The 18,386-nt window shown below is 38.9% G+C and overlaps 1 protein-coding gene across 1 annotated transcript; it reads left to right on the forward strand.

Moving 5' to 3' along the window:
- The first annotated feature begins 3,983 nt into the window (after positions 1 to 3,983).
- Positions 3,984 to 8,932, forward strand: LOC143878426 (coniferyl alcohol acyltransferase-like). The gene is made up of 3 exons (XM_077380721.1): positions 3,984 to 4,595; positions 7,270 to 7,690; positions 8,322 to 8,932. Exons 1-3 carry the CDS (start codon positions 4,179 to 4,181, stop codon positions 8,852 to 8,854), a joined length of 1,371 nt encoding a protein of 456 aa, XP_077236836.1. The 5' UTR covers positions 3,984 to 4,178; the 3' UTR covers positions 8,855 to 8,932.
- The last annotated feature ends 9,454 nt before the right edge of the window (positions 8,933 to 18,386 follow it).

Raw genomic sequence — 18,386 nt, forward strand, 5'->3', positions numbered from 1 at the left:
TTGGATTATTTGGAAGCAAATGCTCATATAATTTCTCCACCTCTACTCCTACATTATTCAATAGATTATATTAAGCTAGGCTCTCCCTCTCCTAACCTAACCAGGTAACTAGGATACCTAACCTACTGTTGCCTCCGCTTTCTCTCCTACTCCAACTAGAAAACCAAGAGGCAATAAGGGAGTCTACACCACGTAGAGTCTCAAAAGTTGGAAACAAGAAACCTGTACCAACACCCAATTCCTTGTATGTGTACCATGGGCTCGCGGGAGAGATCTTTGTGAACTCAGTGGACTAGCTAGAGATATTTTGAAACAATCGGGGTCTGTGGTGTGGATTTCATCGAAGCCTACACCAATGTGGAGCTGCGAGAGCTTCTATTGTGTCCGAGGAGTGAGGGGTGTTGGGTGTACCAACTTGGCGTACCGTTTGAAATATTTAGATTTCTTACTAAATAGAACCCTCCGCTCAAAGTATGTCTTTGGTTTTCAATGTTGCTCAATCATTACGGGTGTTTTTTGCTCATGTGATGTTTTTTAGTATGCATTTATGCTTAGTCTAGTACTTCTTAAAGTTTGATCTTAAATCTACATCATTTGCACATATTTTCATATGTTTTCAAAATTTTACCAAAAGGGAAATGATTTCAGCACAACCATGTTTTGATACAAGACGCTCATGTTTCTTGTCTTTTAGTATTTAATTGTCATGTAAGTGTATTTTGGGAACCATAAAACTCTTTTACAGCTCTTTAAATACTAAAAGACAAGAAACATGAGCTTCTTGTATAAAAAATTTATGTGTTGAAATCATATTCCTTTTTTATCCGAAATCAACATGTTTTCATTTCCATCATGCATACCAAAATTGAAACCTAAAGCATTGTCCATAAATCTAGACATTTTTGCATTACGTGAATTTGCATTATTTGATTTCCTTTTACTCATTCATATATGTTGGTTGTTTGTAAACTGTAAGTATAGTATTAAAAGATGAAGTTTTTGTGGGGTCTATTTTACGTTTAGACGCCCTCATTTTACCATATCCACCCCTTTATCATAACAAAGAGGAATAGGTATCAACTCCTTTACTATGAGGCCAAGTTTGACAACCATGAAATTAGTTTAACAAGTGTTGAGAGAGGGGTAGGAGCCCTCTCAAGTCTCTCCTTCTCCCACCCTCCTACCCTTTGATAAACTAATATTTCATTGGGAAAAAATTCATGGCTGCCAAACATGGCCTAAAAGTCACATTTTGTGTGTTACTTTCCAATGTCAACAGCAACCACAAACACAGACAATGGAATAAGTAAAAGTTATTGATCAATACATAATTTAAACAGATAGGAAGGGATTCAATATGTGGAGGGATGAATGAATGGATAAGGTGGAATCGTGAAGTCTGCAGTTGGTATGAAATGGGTTTTCGATTTTAGCTCGTTGTCTAAACGATATATAATATAGAATTAATCATCTATGCGGTTATCAAATTGTCAATTGTTTAGTTGGTTGGTGTAAGAAAAGAAGAAAAAAAGAAAAGCAAAGAGATGGGGGTTAATTTAAGGGGGTTTGGTCAAAGAATATATTCATAAAATCAATGGTTTAAACTTTTCTTGGTGGGACCCAGATGAGGTTTGATAAATCAAAGGATTAAATCATCTGATCAAGGTGAGACCAACATCAATTGACTAAACTTGAGTTCGCTGATTGGATCAACGGATCCAATTATGTAAACATCACGCACTTAAGGCCCAAAAAATGATCGTTTGCAATTAAGCTAATTTTATGAACTTCCTTACATTAAGTGAAAATTCTCATCTTTTCCACACAGTAAGGGTTTTTTCTTAACCAAATTCAATTGTTATTTGTGAAACAACCAATCACTCCGAAAGCTTAACAGTACAGTTGGTGTTATTTAATGGTTTATATTTCAACACTCCCCCTCACGTGCAACCCCTCTTTTTTTGGGCCGGCCCGTACACGTGGTTCTTTAATATCAAGGAGTTGGGTTTTGAACCCTGGACCTGCCATGAGGCAATAGCTCAAATGACTCATAGCTCAAATACCATATGAAATGCTAGAATAAGTAAGATCTAACAGTTGGATTGGGTTATGATCTCACCGTTGGATCATCTTGGAGGTAGATTTGGGCAAGTTGGTTAGATGGGGTAACCTAGATAGCTTAGACAAGTAGATTGGATTAGAATAATCTCTTTTCATAGTTATCTACATTTGACTCTAATGGCATCAGAGAATTAGTCTTCCTAAAATTATCATGGTATTAGAGCCACATGCATGAATCATCATCATCTTCGACAGTCTAAATTGGCGGACATTTAGCAATATGATCAGTCACCATCATTAGGGGGTCTTCATCAACGTGCATTAGATCAGAAGAATCGACGGAGTGCATCAAATGTTTAATATCTTTTTTATTGGGGAATTTCATTACAATCAAACGTATATCAATTTTCAATCCACATACAATTGAGGGAGCAAGTGAGAATATGTGATATCTCACCGACAAATTGGCTTGAAATCACATCGTTGGATCATCATGGCATTAGATTAGGCAATTTGGTTAAAGGATTGCTAGTGAGATTAGAATATTTTACTCTTATCTCTTTTTACGTTTATTATTTTTGGGTAGGCAAGCTGGGATCGAACCTGCGACTCAAGGTTGAGATACAACGCCTCAACCATTGAACTACAGGCCCAACCCCCTTTCTATGTTTATCATAACATCTTTCTACGTATATCATCTAAGTGCTCTATATAAGCACTGATTGAATCTCTTTTAAAACAATTCAAGATTAGCTGGAATCCCAAATATGTCATGAAACAACCAATTACTCTAATAGCTTAAGCTCTTAGAGTTGGTGTTTTTTATTTCAACATTATTGGTGGGATCAGGAAATTGATAAACAAATAATTATTATAACAGACAATACAATTTGTGAACTCTGACCAATATGAAAGGAACAAGTTATCAAATGAAAAGTTTAGGGATATATAAAAACAATTGTATGAAACCCAAATAATGGACCACCTTAATGTCTCATGCGCATAACCTAATATGGTAGTACGAGTGCTATCCTTGATATTTGATCCAACATCAGTCCCTTAAAAAGAAGTCAGTGCTCCTATTGGATCAAAACTCTAGGGCATGAAAAATTGATTTTGATCAATTAGCCCGATTTTTTGATAATTCAACTTGTTTTTTTCCCTCCATTCAACCTGAGTTTTGAATGATTCAATCTGATTTTTTTATAAATTCAACTATTTTTTTTTTAAATAAGCGTATTTTTACCAATTCTACCTTATTTTAGCCAATTTTGTAATTTTAAGCCGGTTTTTGGCCAATTTTTACAAGGTTGAATCAAAATGAATACAACAGCAGGAAGAGGAGACTTGGGAAGGCATGATTGAGGATGGGACGAGAAGCGACTACGAAACAAAGGAAAAAATAGATTGTATTTTGAGTGGAGATTTTTTCCTTGTTTTCTGCGTTTTTCTGATCCTCTACTCACATGGCCTAAGAAAAGAAGATGAAACATGTGGGACCATAAATTGAAGGTTCCTCGAATAGGGTTGGTTCAAGTTATAAGTTTTCGTATGTAAATAAAGTAGAAAATTTTGAAAATATTTTTTCTTAAGAATTCCAGCAGTTCCATTTTTTCGTGAAATGGTAAGAATTTATTAGAACTCAAAACCATGACGGAGACAGTCGTTGGACTAAGTACAAGGCTGAAAAGAAACAAAACAATAAAAGCAACAAGGCTCAAGGGGGTAAAAAGTCAAAAAATCTCTAACTCCTTCTCATTCCTACCCACATTTGTTTGTCTTTTCTTGAAAATTAGTCAATTTCAGAAAGGGAAAAAACACACAGTCAAGAGGGGTAGAAATCATGGAATCATTTGCTTAAGCAATATATAAAATATGATTTAATTAAACAAAATAAATTTGGTGTATCTGATGCCATTTAGAACATACGACAAAAAAAAAGCAATTTACAGCCAAAAAAGTAAAAGGAGGAACAAGCAACCTTTCATTTATTGACGTGAAATTTGTAGAAATTCAAAGATCCTATAAATCTACCGTCATCAGTCTCCAAACCCAACATCAATCTCTCTCTGTCTCTCTCTCTCTCTCTCTCTCTCTCTCTCTCTCTCTCTCTCGACATGGACATAGGTAAATATTCAGTCACCGTGAATCAGAAAGACATCGTGACGGCATTGTTGCCGGTGCAACAGCACAGGGTACCATTATCCAACCTTGACTTGCTATTGCCTCCCTTAGATGTAGGTGTTTTCTTCTGTTACAAAAAGCCCACTAACCAAAACAGTCTCACCTTCTCATCCATGGTCAGTACTCTCAAAAAATCGCTTGCCCAAGCTCTAGTATCATTCAATGTGCTCTCCGGAGAGGTCGTCATGAACTCAGCTGGCGAGCCGGAGATACTTTGTAACAATCGTGGCGTGGACTTCTTCGAAGCCTACGCCGATGTGGAGTTTAGAGACCTTGAATTATATAATCCAGATGCCAACGTAGAAGGGAAGCTTGTGCCTAAGAAAAAGGAGGGGGTGTTGTGTGTTCAGGTAAGATATTTAGACTTCAATTCCTTGCTTTGTTTAGATTGAAAAGACACCCATTACAGTAGTTAAAATCTAGAAGTTTTGCTGGTAAAATTATCATGAGCTCATCTTACTACAATTTTGTTTTTTTTTTGTTTTTGGTTTTTGAAATGGTTGATACTTTATTAAGGGAAATGATTTCAGAGCTCCAATGTTCTGATAAACATGCACTCCACATGTTTGCAGTGTAGGCTTTAAGAGCTTTTTGAGAACCGTAATATTCCTCAGACAGCCCTTTAAATACTACACGACAAAAGCTGGAGCGCCTGTTTATCAAAACATTGGAGCGCAGAAATCATTTCCGGTCCCTTTATTTATTATGAAGGAAATAAGAAACAAGGGAGATGTACAATAAGCAGGGTAAATATAGTGTTCAAGGAGGAAGGTGATCAAGAAACAAGGAAGATGTACAATAAGCATGGTAAATATAGTGTTCAAGGAGGAAGGTGATCGAATAGCTCCAAATTGTCCCGATTGACCTTGGCTCTAGCTAGGCGATTCGCCTCCGTATTAACTGACGTCCTTACACCAAATTATTTTGTTTCCTTAAGCTAATCCATGGGACTACCCATAACCAATCAAAGGGGAGCATAGTTACAAGGTGAGAGTAGTTATCATGATATGAGATTATTCACCAATTTCATTATAATATATTGTCAACTTTTGGTGAACTCATATTTTACCAATATTTATATTAATCATTAATATTATTATAATTATATAGTTTTTTTTTTTTACTTGCTACCTATGCACGGCACCTTTATATTACGGATATATTGTTGATAACTCAATTTATTACCGTACAACGTGTTAGTTATAGATTCCTGATGAACCCCCCCTTTTTTTGACGAGGGTGAAGTGTAGTTTTCTTTTTCTAAAAAAATCAATTATTTTTTTAAAAAACACATATAAAAGCGTAGTTTTAAATTCAAAATATGCATGTGAACCCTTGCTAAAACAAAAGGCTACAGATTTTGGCACAACCATGTTTTGATAATATCACAAACTCGTCTTGTCTTTTATTATTTAAACAGCTGGAGTTCCCAAAAGGCTCTCATAAGCCAATTAAAAAAGAAAAGACCAGCTGACTTTGCGCATTTATTAAAACATGGTACTGTGGTAGTGTCAATATCATAATTATTATTAGCCCAAAAAATTCCTCATAAGTTTTCAGCAACCAACTAATGGAATTTGAAATTAACAAATTTTAAATCTACAAAACCATATATTTTGTTTTCCTTATGTTTCATTTTGTTTTCATTGGCGTTTGTCTATCGTCTCTGAAACATTTCTAATGCGTTTCCTAAGATGCATTTCTTATATAATTTTATATCATTTTCAAGTTTCATGTTTTCCCTCTATTTTTTCCCAATGTTTCTTATTTCTGTTTCACATTTTGCTTCCGGACTTCGTTTCCCACACTGGTAACTATGATCCTACGGGGGCGTTTGGATACGCAGATTTTAGAATCCGGGTTTTAGTTTGACAACAGTGTAAAAGAGGGTTCATGATCAAGCTATTGTATGTTGTCCTGGCAGCGTTTCTTGGATTTTAAGCGAGAAAATCAGGTTTTAAAAATCTCTCCTGCATCCTAAGATTTCTAAACCCTGAAAATATGGGAGGATCTGCTACTCTCTTGCTGAAGGGAAGAAGGGCGAGAAGTCAAAAATGAGTAAAAAACGACGGCTGGTCCGCTACTTCTCTTGTCTCTTAGCTACAATTTTGAAGAAATCTGGGATTCTAAAATCCGCATATCCAAACGGCCCCTAAGTCATGCTTACGTTGTATACAATTAGCACTTAGGCGTAGGAGAGGGAAGAGTGAAGAAATTCCAAAGAGAGAAGACTAGTCATGAAAACAATAGCTGGAAAAATAATATATTATTTGTCGTTTTGAGTAGAGCTTTTTAAATGTTACAAAATGTTACCTCTTGAATAGACATAAATAAATAAAATATGAAGGGTGTTTTTGTACATTGGCACCCTCTATCCCGATGTAGGACGCTCCATAAGATTTTGTGACTACACCTGAGTCAACATTCAAAATAATTTCGGATCTTAGGATATGGATCCATGTTTGGATCCAACTGTTGTGCCCTAAACATTCAAATCCTTTGGAACCATCGGATTGTCTGGGTCCATTGACACCCCTACTCTTGTTGGACGACATATTAGCCAAGCTGGAAGACCGATAAATAAGGTTATTAACAAATCTTGCCTCAGGTCGGGGTCTGAGGAACTTTCCTCAGACCCCTTGCTAATAGTCTAATAGGGGTTTGGAAATATCAGTTACTTCTGAAAATAAAAAGTAAGCATGGAATTGATATTTCCACACCCCACACTCTTTGCTATTATTGGGGTCTGAGGAATGTTCCTCAGACACTGACCTGAGCCAAGTTTTGTTCTTATTTCTGTCACTTTAGTCATACTTATTTGAAGTATTTTTCTTATCCTTGATCCTAAAAAAATATGCGTGGAAATTCCTTGAATGGGTGTCAATGAACATTAAATCCACTTTGACGACTTTCCACCAATGGGGACACCCTTTCATCCTATTTTGCACGGGCGCCCTTCAGTCTAGCATTCCTCTTTTTTATTTGTTCTTTTTTTTTGAATTTTTTTCCTAATGGTTTTGACAGGCAACGGAGCTCAAGTGCGGGGCTGCCATAATTGCATGCACATTTGACCACCGGATTGCTGATGCCTACTCAATGAACATGTTTTTGGTAACATGGGCCGAGATGGCCCAATCGAAGCCCATCTCTATCTATCCATTTTTACAACGGTCATTGCTCAATCCGCGTCCTCAGGGATCCTACGACTCTTCCATCAACAACATGTACGTCCCAATTTCGTCAATGCCACCTCCATCAGATCCCGTGCCAGGAGCTGATCATGTCATAAGCCGAATTTACTCCGTGGCCGCAGAAGACATCGATTGGCTTCAAGCCCAAGTGAGCATTGGAGGGACTAGAAGAAGCAAGCTCGAATCTCTCAGCGCATTTCTATGGCAAATAGTTGCAAAGAGTGAGAAGGATGGAACGAAGAGAATCAAGATGGGTACTGTAAAACAACCAATTATTCCAAAAGCTGAAACCATTTGAGTTTGTGTGATTTAATCATTTGAGAAATTATATGGTGGCCGCTCTTTACATATAAAGGGTGGAGAGAGAAAAAATCAACCACGTTGACTTTTGATAAAGGTAACAGTAAAAGAAGGGAGTTTGACCTGGATCAAAAATCAAGGGGAGGGTTTTCTCTCTCTCTGCCTTTGCTGTTTGACGGGCGGCCACCATATAAAAACTCTAATCATTTATACTTAAACACGCCCTCTCACGTGTGGGCCTTTTTTTTTTGGGAGGGGGGAGGGGGGCGCTTGCCCCTCTTTTGGGTTGGCCATACATGTGAATTTTTAATATCAATGAGTAACTGGGTTTAGAAACCAGGACTTGCTGCGAGGCAATGGCTCCAATACCGTGTGAAACTATCAGTTACTCCAAAAGCTTAAGGGCTTGTTGATTTCAGATTGTGACAACCGATTGTGAGCCCAAAACCTATTATGGGAAGCAAAATTACATTTAAATTTGAGTCCGCTAACAGGTTTGGGGCTAACAATTGGTTGTCACAATCTCAAACGAACAGGGCCTAAGCTGTGAGAGTTGGTGTTATTTAATCGTTTATACTTTAACAGGTACTGTCGTTGATGGACGGACTAGATTGAGCGCTGAGTATGGAGAATCCATGTTTAATTATTTTGGGAACGTGCTTTCAATTCCTTTCGGGGATGAGAGTGTAGAGGAGCTAACGAGAAAGCCCTTGAATTGGGTGGCGGGTGCTGTTCATGAGTATGTGAAGGGTGCAGCTACTATGGAGCATTTCTTGGGGTTGATCGATTGGGTGGAGGTGCATCGGCCGGAGCCGGGGGTGACAAAGATTTATGTAAAGGGTAGGGAAGATGGGGCGGCATTTGTGATGTCGTCAGGGCAGCGGTTTCCTGTGAAGGAGGTGGATTTCGGATGGGGGAGGCCAGTTTTTGGGTCATACCATTTTCCTTGGGGCGGTGAGTCCGGGTACGTAATGCCTCTGCCGAGTGCGAGCAGAGAGGGGGACTGGGTTATTTACATGCACTTGATGAAGAGTCAATTGGATTGTTTGGAGGTAAACGCCGGCCATATCTTTCGGCGGTTGACTGCTGACTATCTTGGCTTAGCTTTTAGGCCTTAGGGTGGTGGCTGCGAGGAAAACCTACAAGAGAACTTAGGGTGTTCTCCTTTACTTTTGTCCCTTTTGAAATTATGTGGCTGTATGGATCGATTTCATCTTTTCAACTTGATTTTTTTTAATGACAAAGAATTAAATAACGGGGAAAAAGAAGACAGAGCCAACCCGGCGATTGAGATGGTCGATAAAAGACATCAAAAGAAAAATCCAAAAGCTCACAATACAAAACTTGTCAAGGGGGAGAAAGTCGAAGGTTTCCAAAACTGGGCTGGATACTCCTTCCCTAGCTAATTTATCGGCTTCACTACTTGCCAACCTTCTTATATGATGAAATGAGACCAATGTTCCCTCCATGCAATTCAAGATCTCATCCATCCAATGAACAAACCACTAAGGATAAGGGAATTCAATTTGTTTTTTTTTCTTTTTCTTTTTGTTCATTTTCTAATGAGGAGAATTTATATGGTGGACAACCGTGCATGCATGTACATCCTGAAAAAACAGTGGGCCAACATTTTTTTTTGGTGATCCAAATGATTCTTTATTGGGACCAGACATAGATGGGTCTTCCCCGAAAATCACCTCCATAGATGATCCTAAGCCTTCGATCCGTTGAGGTTTATATATAGAGCCGTTCATTTTAAACCTCCACAAATCAGAGGGTTAGGATCATCCTATGAAGAAGATTTTTTTGCACAACAAATGAATGTTTTGGATCAACCAAGTTTTTTTTTGGGCTGCATGTGTATGCTCGGTCGTGCATCATATAATTTCTCTCTAATTAGGTATGCCCAAATGCCCAATTGGATTATTTGGAGGCAAATGCTCATATAATTTCTCTCAAATTAGGTATGCCCAAATGCCCAATTGGATTATTTGGAGGCAAATGCTCTCTCTCTCACACACACACACACTACCCACACTTGTCATTTGTTTATGCACCTCTACTCCTACATTATTCAATAGATTATATTAAGCTAGGCTCTCCCTCTCCTAACCCAACCAGGTACCTAGGATACCTAACATACTGTTGCCTCCTCTTTCTCTCTCCTGCTCCAACTAGAAAACCAAGAGGCAATAACGGAGTCTACACCACGTAGAGTCCCAAAAGTTGGAAACAAGAAACCTGTACCAACACCCAATTCCTTGTATGTGTACCATGGGCTCGCGGGAGAGATCTTTGTGAACTCAGTGGACTAGCTAGAGATACTTTGAAACAATCGGGGTCTGTGGTGTGGATTTCATCGAAACATACACCAATGTGGAGCTGCGAGAGCTTCTATTGTGTCCGAGGAGTGAGGGGTGTTGGGTGTACCAATTTGGCGTACCGTTTGAAATATTTAGATTTCTTACTAAATAGAACCCTCCGCTCAAAGTATGTCTTTGATTTTCAATTTTGCTAAATCATTATGGGTGATTTTTTGCTCATGTGATGTTTTTTAGTATGCATTTATTCTTAGTCTAGTACTTCTTAAAGTTTGATCTTAAATCTACATCATTTGCACATATTTTCATATGTTTTCATAATTTTACCAAAAGGGAAATGATTTCAGCACAACTATGTTTTGATACAAGACGCTCATGTTTCTTGTCTTTTAGTATTTAATTGTCATGTAAGTGCATTTTGGGAACCATAAAACTCTTTTACAGCTCTTTAAATACTAAAAGACAAGAAACATGAGCTTCTTGTATAAAAAATGTATGTGTTGAAATCATTTTCCTTTTTTATCCGAAATCGACATGTTATCATTTCCATCATGCATACCAAAATTGAAACCTAAAGCATTGTCCATAAATCTAGACATTTTTGCATTACGTGAATTTGCATTATTTGATTTCCTTTTACTCATTCATATATTGGGAAAAACTGACATGGTTTTCTTGCCTAGTTTTAAGGGTATCTATATGTTAGTTGTTTGTAAACTGTAAGTATAGTATTAAAAGATGAAGTTTTTGTAGGGTCTATTTTACGTTTAGACGCCCTCATTTTACCATATCCACCCCTTTATCATAACAAAGAGGAATAGGTATCAACTCCTTTACTATGAGGCCATGTTTGACAACCATGAAGTTAGTTTAACAAGTGTTGAGAGAGGGGTAGGAGCCCTCTCAAGTCTCTCCTTCTCCCACCCTCCTACCCTTTGATAAACTAATATTTCATTGGGAAAAAATTCATGGCTGCCAAACATGGCCTAAAAGTCACATTTTGTGTGTTACTTTCCAATGTCAACAGCAACCACAAACACAGACAATGGAATAAGTAAAAGTTATTGATCAATACATAATTTAAACAGATAGGAAGGGATTCAATATGTGGAGGGATGAATGAATGGATAAGGTGGAATCGTGAAGTCTGCAGTTGGTATGAAATGGGTTTTCGATTTTAGCTCGTTGTCTAAACGATATATAATATAGAATTAATCATCTATGCGGCTATCAAATTGTCAATTGTTTAGTTGGTTGGTGTAAGAAAAGAAGAAAAAAAGAAAAGCAAAGAGATGGGGGTTAATTTAAGGGGGTTTGGTCAAAGAATATATTCATAAAATCAATGGTTTAAACTTTTCTTGGTGGGACCCAGATGAGGTTTGATAAATCAAAGGATTAAATCATATGATCAAGGTGAGACCAACATCAATTGACTAAACTTGAGTTCGCTGATTGGATCAACGGATCCAATTATGTAAACATCACGCACTTAAGGCCCAAAAAATGATCGTTTGCAATTAAGCTAATTTTATGAACTTCCTTACATTAAGTGAAAATTCTCGTCTTTTCCACACAGTAAGGGTTTTTTCTTAACCAAATTCAATCGTTATTTGTGAAACAACCAATCACTCCGAAAGCCTAAGCAGTACAGTTGGTGTTATTTAATGGTTTATATTTCAACACTCCCCCTCACGTGCAACCCCTCTTTTTTTGGGCCGGCCCGTACACGTGGTTCTTTAATATCAAGGAGTTGGGTTTTGAACCCTGGACCTGCCATGAGGCAATAGCTCAAATGACTCATAGCTCAAATACCATATGAAATGCTAGAATATGTAAGATCTAACAGTTGGATTGGGTTATGATCTCACCGTTGGATCATCTTGGAGGTAGATTTGGGCAAGTTGGTTAGATGGGGTAACCTAGATAGCTTAGACAAGTAGATTGGATTAGAATAATCTCTTTTCATAGTTATCTACATTTGACTCTAATGGCATATGAGAATTAGTGTTCCTAAAATTATCATGGTATTAGAGCCACATGCATGAATCATCATCTTCTTCGACAGTCTAAATTGGAGGACATTTAGCAATATGATCAGTCACCATCATTAGGGTGTCTTCATCAACGTGCACTACGGCGTGGATCAAATGTTTAATTTCATTTTTATTGGGGAATTTCATTATAATCAAACGTATATCAATTTTCAATCCGCATACATTTGAGGGAGCAAGTGAGAATATGTGATATCTCACCGACAAATTGGCTTGAAATCACATCGTTGGATCCTCATGGCGTTAGATTAGGCAATTTGGTTAAAGGAGGTAATCTTGATAGTGACATTAGAATTTTTTTGTCGGTAATTTGGGGTGAGGCAGACCCCCACCAGCTATATTAAATAAAATAGAATTACAATCTTGGATAAGCCATGCAGGAAAATGTGGTACCCAGATCCCGCGAGAGGGGCGTGGGGCGCGAGCCGCCGCGCTTCTCTCTTGGTCTCTCGTACCCACGCGATTGGCGTGTGCATTTTAATATTGATTTGAATTCGTCTTTCCTGTGGACTTGGGATCACTAAGGCAATCCGAATTCCACACGAAAGAGACTGACAGAGTCGCCACCTAGATGTGGGATCTAGGACCCATAATCAACCAGAAATCTAGACTCGCTACCTGGTTACGAGAATGGAAGGTATGTGGAGTTATCCGCCACATGCACCATTCCTGCCCGATAATCGGTCTTCGATTCCAAAAGTTAACTCTTTTAAATTTATTTTAAATGGCTCATTCAACTCTATGTTAATGTGCGAACTAAGTGACATGCATCCTAGAATCTAATTTCAATGTGAATCCTAGATGTGTATCTTGATTTATTAATTTGTCTGGATTCATTCTAAGTGAAAGTTCTCCTAGAATTCTAATTTCATGGAAAACCCTAACTGATTTGATTAAGTATTTACAAGAAAATTAATATACAAAACACCACAATTTGTTGTGGTGCCGACTCGCGGGTGGTATGCCGTCAGACATCCAAGCTGCCTACGTACCCAAGCCTCACTGGGATCAGAGTCGACGTAGTTCAGTGCACCTAAGCTAAGCTACTTATGCCTAACTCAACTAGGACACCGACTTAAATGGATTTGACTGTTTCAACAGTTTTAAAAGTAGTTATTTAATTCAAGTTGAAGATTTTATTATCTTAGGATTTCATCTAAGATGCTGTATGATTCTTATCTAAATGCAAATTGTTCCTTAGACTAATGCAGGTTTGCCTACATCCTAGTTTACTAGGCTCGTCTTAAGGAAAGATTGGGTCTCTTAAGGAAAGATTGGGTGACTAGTGTAACTAGACCTATGGTACGGTTGCTATTCATAGCAAGCGTCCGTGATGAGGCTGGACTCCTAACTCTAGGACTCCCTAAAACCTAGGACACGGCACGACACCAGTGTTCCTAAATTGGGCTCTAATGGTTCTTAGATTGGAAACCATAATCGAATGGTTCCGGAAGACTTGAGACAAATCGATTCAAATTCTTGAAGTTAACGAATTTCAGATTTTGAGGATTTTCAGTTTCTGGACATTTAAGGAATACCAACGGTTCTAGGGTTCGCCAATTTCGGCTAAGAATGGCATCCAAGGAAGGGAATCGTGCGCTCTTTCCTTGTGCAATTTAATACTTAGGTTATAGCATCTTATTGCCTGGCAAATCTCAGGATTTCCGTGGACAGTAACCTCGGAGCCAACAACATGCTATAGCTTAAATATTAAAATTGTCAAAGATCGGTTGCAATTAGGATACGATTATGGATGCACTGGCCATTTTTCCAGGAAAATCTAAAGACCCTAAAATTTCTGTTTCAATGGATTAAGGAATGAACATGTGACAGAATTTAAGGTTCTTTGGAAATTTTCACAATAATTTTTAATTGATTTCGAATTTTCAATGGATTTTATCAATTTTAAGCATATGAGTGATTTTACAAGTGAAATTATTGCAAACGAATTCGAAATGAGTTGAAATTTCTACAGCAGCAAGATGGGAATGTATGTAGCTTACTGGATGAGTTTTGCAGATTTTTACATTAAATTCACATTTAATCTTGATTAAACAATTAAATGACCAGATTGCAACATTAACACAGAAACTACAAGAAATAGAAATTTAAATTCTATGAAATTTCTACAGAAATAAGATATGAATAAAAAAAACATGCTGTGAGAAGTTCATAGATTTTAATGACTATTTACAACCAATTCCGGATTTTACAATTTTCAGACCAGATTTTGAATTAACACTACAGCCCATATGAAAACAGATCCAAAACACTTGAAACTTTTACAGTAACAAGAAATATGGAATATAAGACAACTGTAAAACTTTCAAGAATTTTAATGATGATCTGGTGTCAGTAAAAGTTCTCACAAAATCCGGTAATTTTCAAAGAAAATATAAAATAATATACCAAACCGAATCCAACAATTCTCAAAAATTCATGGTAGAATGTGTGAGTATCATAGTATTTGTCCACGAAATTTCATTAATTTTGGAGTCTGTTTAGTATATAATTTATTTTTCTTTGTCAAAAGATGTTTTTTTTGAAGAGTTTTCTATTTTTAAAACACAATTTGCGGAAAAATTCGGAAAAATTGGAAAAAATTCAAAAAACAATGTACCTACCTGTGATGAAGATCTCCGCCCAATCCAAGAGTCAAGAAAAATCGCCGCCGCCGATCTGCTCCGCCGTCTTTCGCTTTCTCTTAGAGGGAAGGATTGGGGAGTGATTTGAAGAGATAATGGAAGAAGAATATCTTAGAGAGAGGGATTGGAGGAGTGATTGGAAGAGATAATGAAAGATGAATCTATTTTTTTTTTTCCTTTTCTTATGGATGGGAAGGGAGATATATATAGGGAGAGAAAGAGAGAGAGAGAGATATGTTGGTGGAGAGCTCATCATGTTGTCCCTCTTAGTGGAGAATCCATCATTATTGTTCTTAGTGGAGGGCCCATCATGTTTCTTAGTGGAGAGCCCATTATTATTGCTCTTAGTGGAGGGCCCATCATGTTTCTTAGTGGAGAATCCATCATTATTGTTCTTAGTGGAGGGCCCATCATGTTTCTTAGTGGAGAGTCCATCATTATTGCTCTTAGTGGAGGGCCCATCATGTTTCTTAGTGGAGAGTCCATCATTATTGCTCTTAGTGGAGGGCCCATCATGTTGTCTTAGTGGAGAGCTACCATCATTGCTCTTCATAAGAGGCCTCACAAGAGGCCCCACAACGCGGGCCCCACAACGTGGGCCCACAATGTGGGCCCCACAATGTGGGCCCCCGGTTGATTCGATTTTAAACAAATGTTCAATGCGGGCCCACCAAACGGGTACAAATTCTCTCCTGCTCGGATTCTCGTGAATAACCATTCTCAACCCTTAGCGGAAAAATGCGAAATGCGACAGAAATGATAAAAAAATTGAGAAAACGCGAGAAACGGACACGGAAATAGAAAACGGTAGAAAACCGATAGCAAAACACTAATTTTGTTGTTGATTAAAGCGGAGCAAAATGGGGTGTCTACAGATGCCCCTCTTTGGTAGAGACGACGTAGTCATCGAATACCAAAGTCAAAATGACAGAACCATTTTGCGTAGCTTTAATCGACAAATGACTCCCTAAACACCATGCAACCTAATATAATGCAAGACCCTAGATGAAATCCTAGAACTTGAATATATATCAAAAATTCTTTATTCTAAACCACTGGAGGACTTGATTATCAGAGGATTGGAGAAGTAGAAAATTTAGGGACTGGATATTTACAGAGCTAAAAATTTGGAGAACTGGATGATTAAGAGACTTAATAGTCAGATAACCGGAGAATCAAAGGACTGAGAAGTTAAGGAGCTAGTTCACTGGGAATTGTAGAATTTGATTACTGGAAAACTGGAGAGTCAAAAATTGATAATTGGTGAACTGGGGATTAGATTGGATTGACATTTTGATTGATTCAATTGGGATTGGAATTTGATCACTGGATGTTAGGACTGGAAACTGGAGACTAGAATCTTAATCTAAATATCGGGAACCAGAACTCGAGAACGAAGACATACCGGATACTAGAATTAGAGTATTGAAACACTGGATTTTCGAACACTGGAACTGGAAGTTGGAATTTTGGAATACTGGATACTGGAACTGAAATTGGAATTTTGGAATACTGGATACTGGAACTGGATCTGGAATTGGAATTTTGGAATACTGGATACTTGGAACTGGAATTTTTGGAGAGGAATGCCTCGGGGGACTTTGGAAAGGAATGCCTTGGGAAGGCGGTTGAATACAGCTTGTCTACGAAATTGGCCTGTCTGCGAAATTGACCTGTCTGCGAATGAGACGCGGCCAGCGAGACTGAGGGTCAGTGTGGGAATCAATAACGACTGGCCTTGATGGCCGGACGAAAATAGCTTGTCTGCGAAATTGGCCTGTCTGCGAAATTGACCTGTCTGCGAATGAGACGCGGCCAGCGAGACTGAGGGTCAGCGAGACGGGAGCTAAGGAAAATTTGATTTGTCTGCAAGATTGACCTGTCTGCGAAATTGACCTGTCTGCGAATGAGACGCGGCCAGCGAGACTGAGGGTCAGCGAGACGGGAATCAAAGGAAAATTTGATTTGTCTGCGAGATTGACCTGTCTGCGAAATTGACCTGTCTGCGAATGAGACGCGGCCAGCGAGACTGAGGGTCAGCGAGACGGGAATCAAAGGAAAATTTGATTTGTCTGCGAGATTGACCTGTCTGCGAAATTGACCTGTCTGCGAATGAGACGCGGCCAGCGAGACTGAGGGTCAGTGAGATGGGAATCAAAAGGAAAATTTGATTTGTCTGCGAGATTGACCTGTCTGCGAAATTGACCTGTCTGCGAATGAGACGCGGCCAGCGAGACTGAGGGTCAGTGTGGGAATCAATAACGACTGGCCTTGATGGCCGGACGAAAATAGCTTGTCTGCGAAATTGGCCTGTCTGCGAAATTAACCTGTCTGCGAATGAGACGCGGCCAGCGAGACTGAGGGTCAGCGAGACGGGAATCAAAGGAAAATTTGATTTGTCTGCGAGATTGACCTGTCTGCGAAATTGACCTGTCTGCGAATGAGACGCGGCCAGCGAGACTGAGGGTCAGCGAGACGGGAATCAAAGGAAAATTTGATTTGTCTGCGAGATTGACCTGTCTGCGAATGAGACGCGGCCAGCGAGACTGAGGGTCAGCGAGACGGGAATCAAAGAAGACTGGCCTTGATGGCCGGACGAAAATAGCTTGTCTGCGAAATTGGCCTGTCTGCGAAATTGACCTGTCTGCGAATGAGACGTGGGCAGCGAGACTGGGGGTCAGCGAGACGGGAGCTAAGGAAAATTTGATTTGTGTAGATTCGAATTGAGAATAGGATTTTGACTGATTCCATTGGGGATTGATTGATCATCTCTTGCCGAGAAAATGGGAGTGTGAGTTCCTTGCTGAGGACTTGACTCACATGATTTGCTGGGATTTTAGGTATTGACCCTTTTTGAAAGAATTGGATTCTGCTGGGAGTTGAATGCTTTGAGCAGTTGACAACGGACTCTCTGGTATGTAGATGTTAGACTCCCTTGGGGAACTGGTGTGGACCCCGATCCGAGATAGGCGGCGAGGGAACGAGTCCCTACACCATCCGGATCATCCACGTGTGAAGGAGAGCTCTACCAAGGAACTCTCAAAACGGATGCCACCCTCATAGCATAGCACGAGTGGCGATATAAAAGAAAGAGATATGTCTCGATCCGGAACCGAGGTTCGAAACCGAGACATACCTGAAATAAACTCAGAGTCGCCATCCATGGATATGCCATGGAACCCTAAAATCAAATCCTCTGTGCAATGGATAACCAGAAATATATATGGGTTCGTGCCTGATTACGAATGGGGAAGGTCTGAGAGCACCCCCGATTCGTCCGAGTGCAAGCACTTGGTCTCTTATGCCATTTATTATTATCTCCAAAGAAGTTTGGGTAAAAATCATCTGAAATGGGAACAGTCCTCAGGAATCGTCTACCTAAGCATGCATTTCCTGAGGATAAAGATAATAAACACATATAAAATAAAATGAAAGATGTGCCACCTAAGCATAGCTAGGTTATGAGTGACAAACCTAATGGGTGTCTAAGTTCTGATGTGCAAACACATGCAAGCTACAGCAAAAGGTATAGGATCAGTACGAGAGAGTAAGAAAACACATCAAAACATATAATAACAACATAATAAATCCTAAGACTCTAAATTATTAGCCCGAGTCCTCGGATGGTCTGGT

This window comes from Tasmannia lanceolata, unplaced genomic scaffold (genome assembly GCF_043159265.1).
Source record: "Tasmannia lanceolata isolate RefF3 unplaced genomic scaffold, GAP_Taslan_0.1 ptg000006l, whole genome shotgun sequence".
Lineage (NCBI taxonomy): Eukaryota > Viridiplantae > Streptophyta > Magnoliopsida > Canellales > Winteraceae > Tasmannia > Tasmannia lanceolata.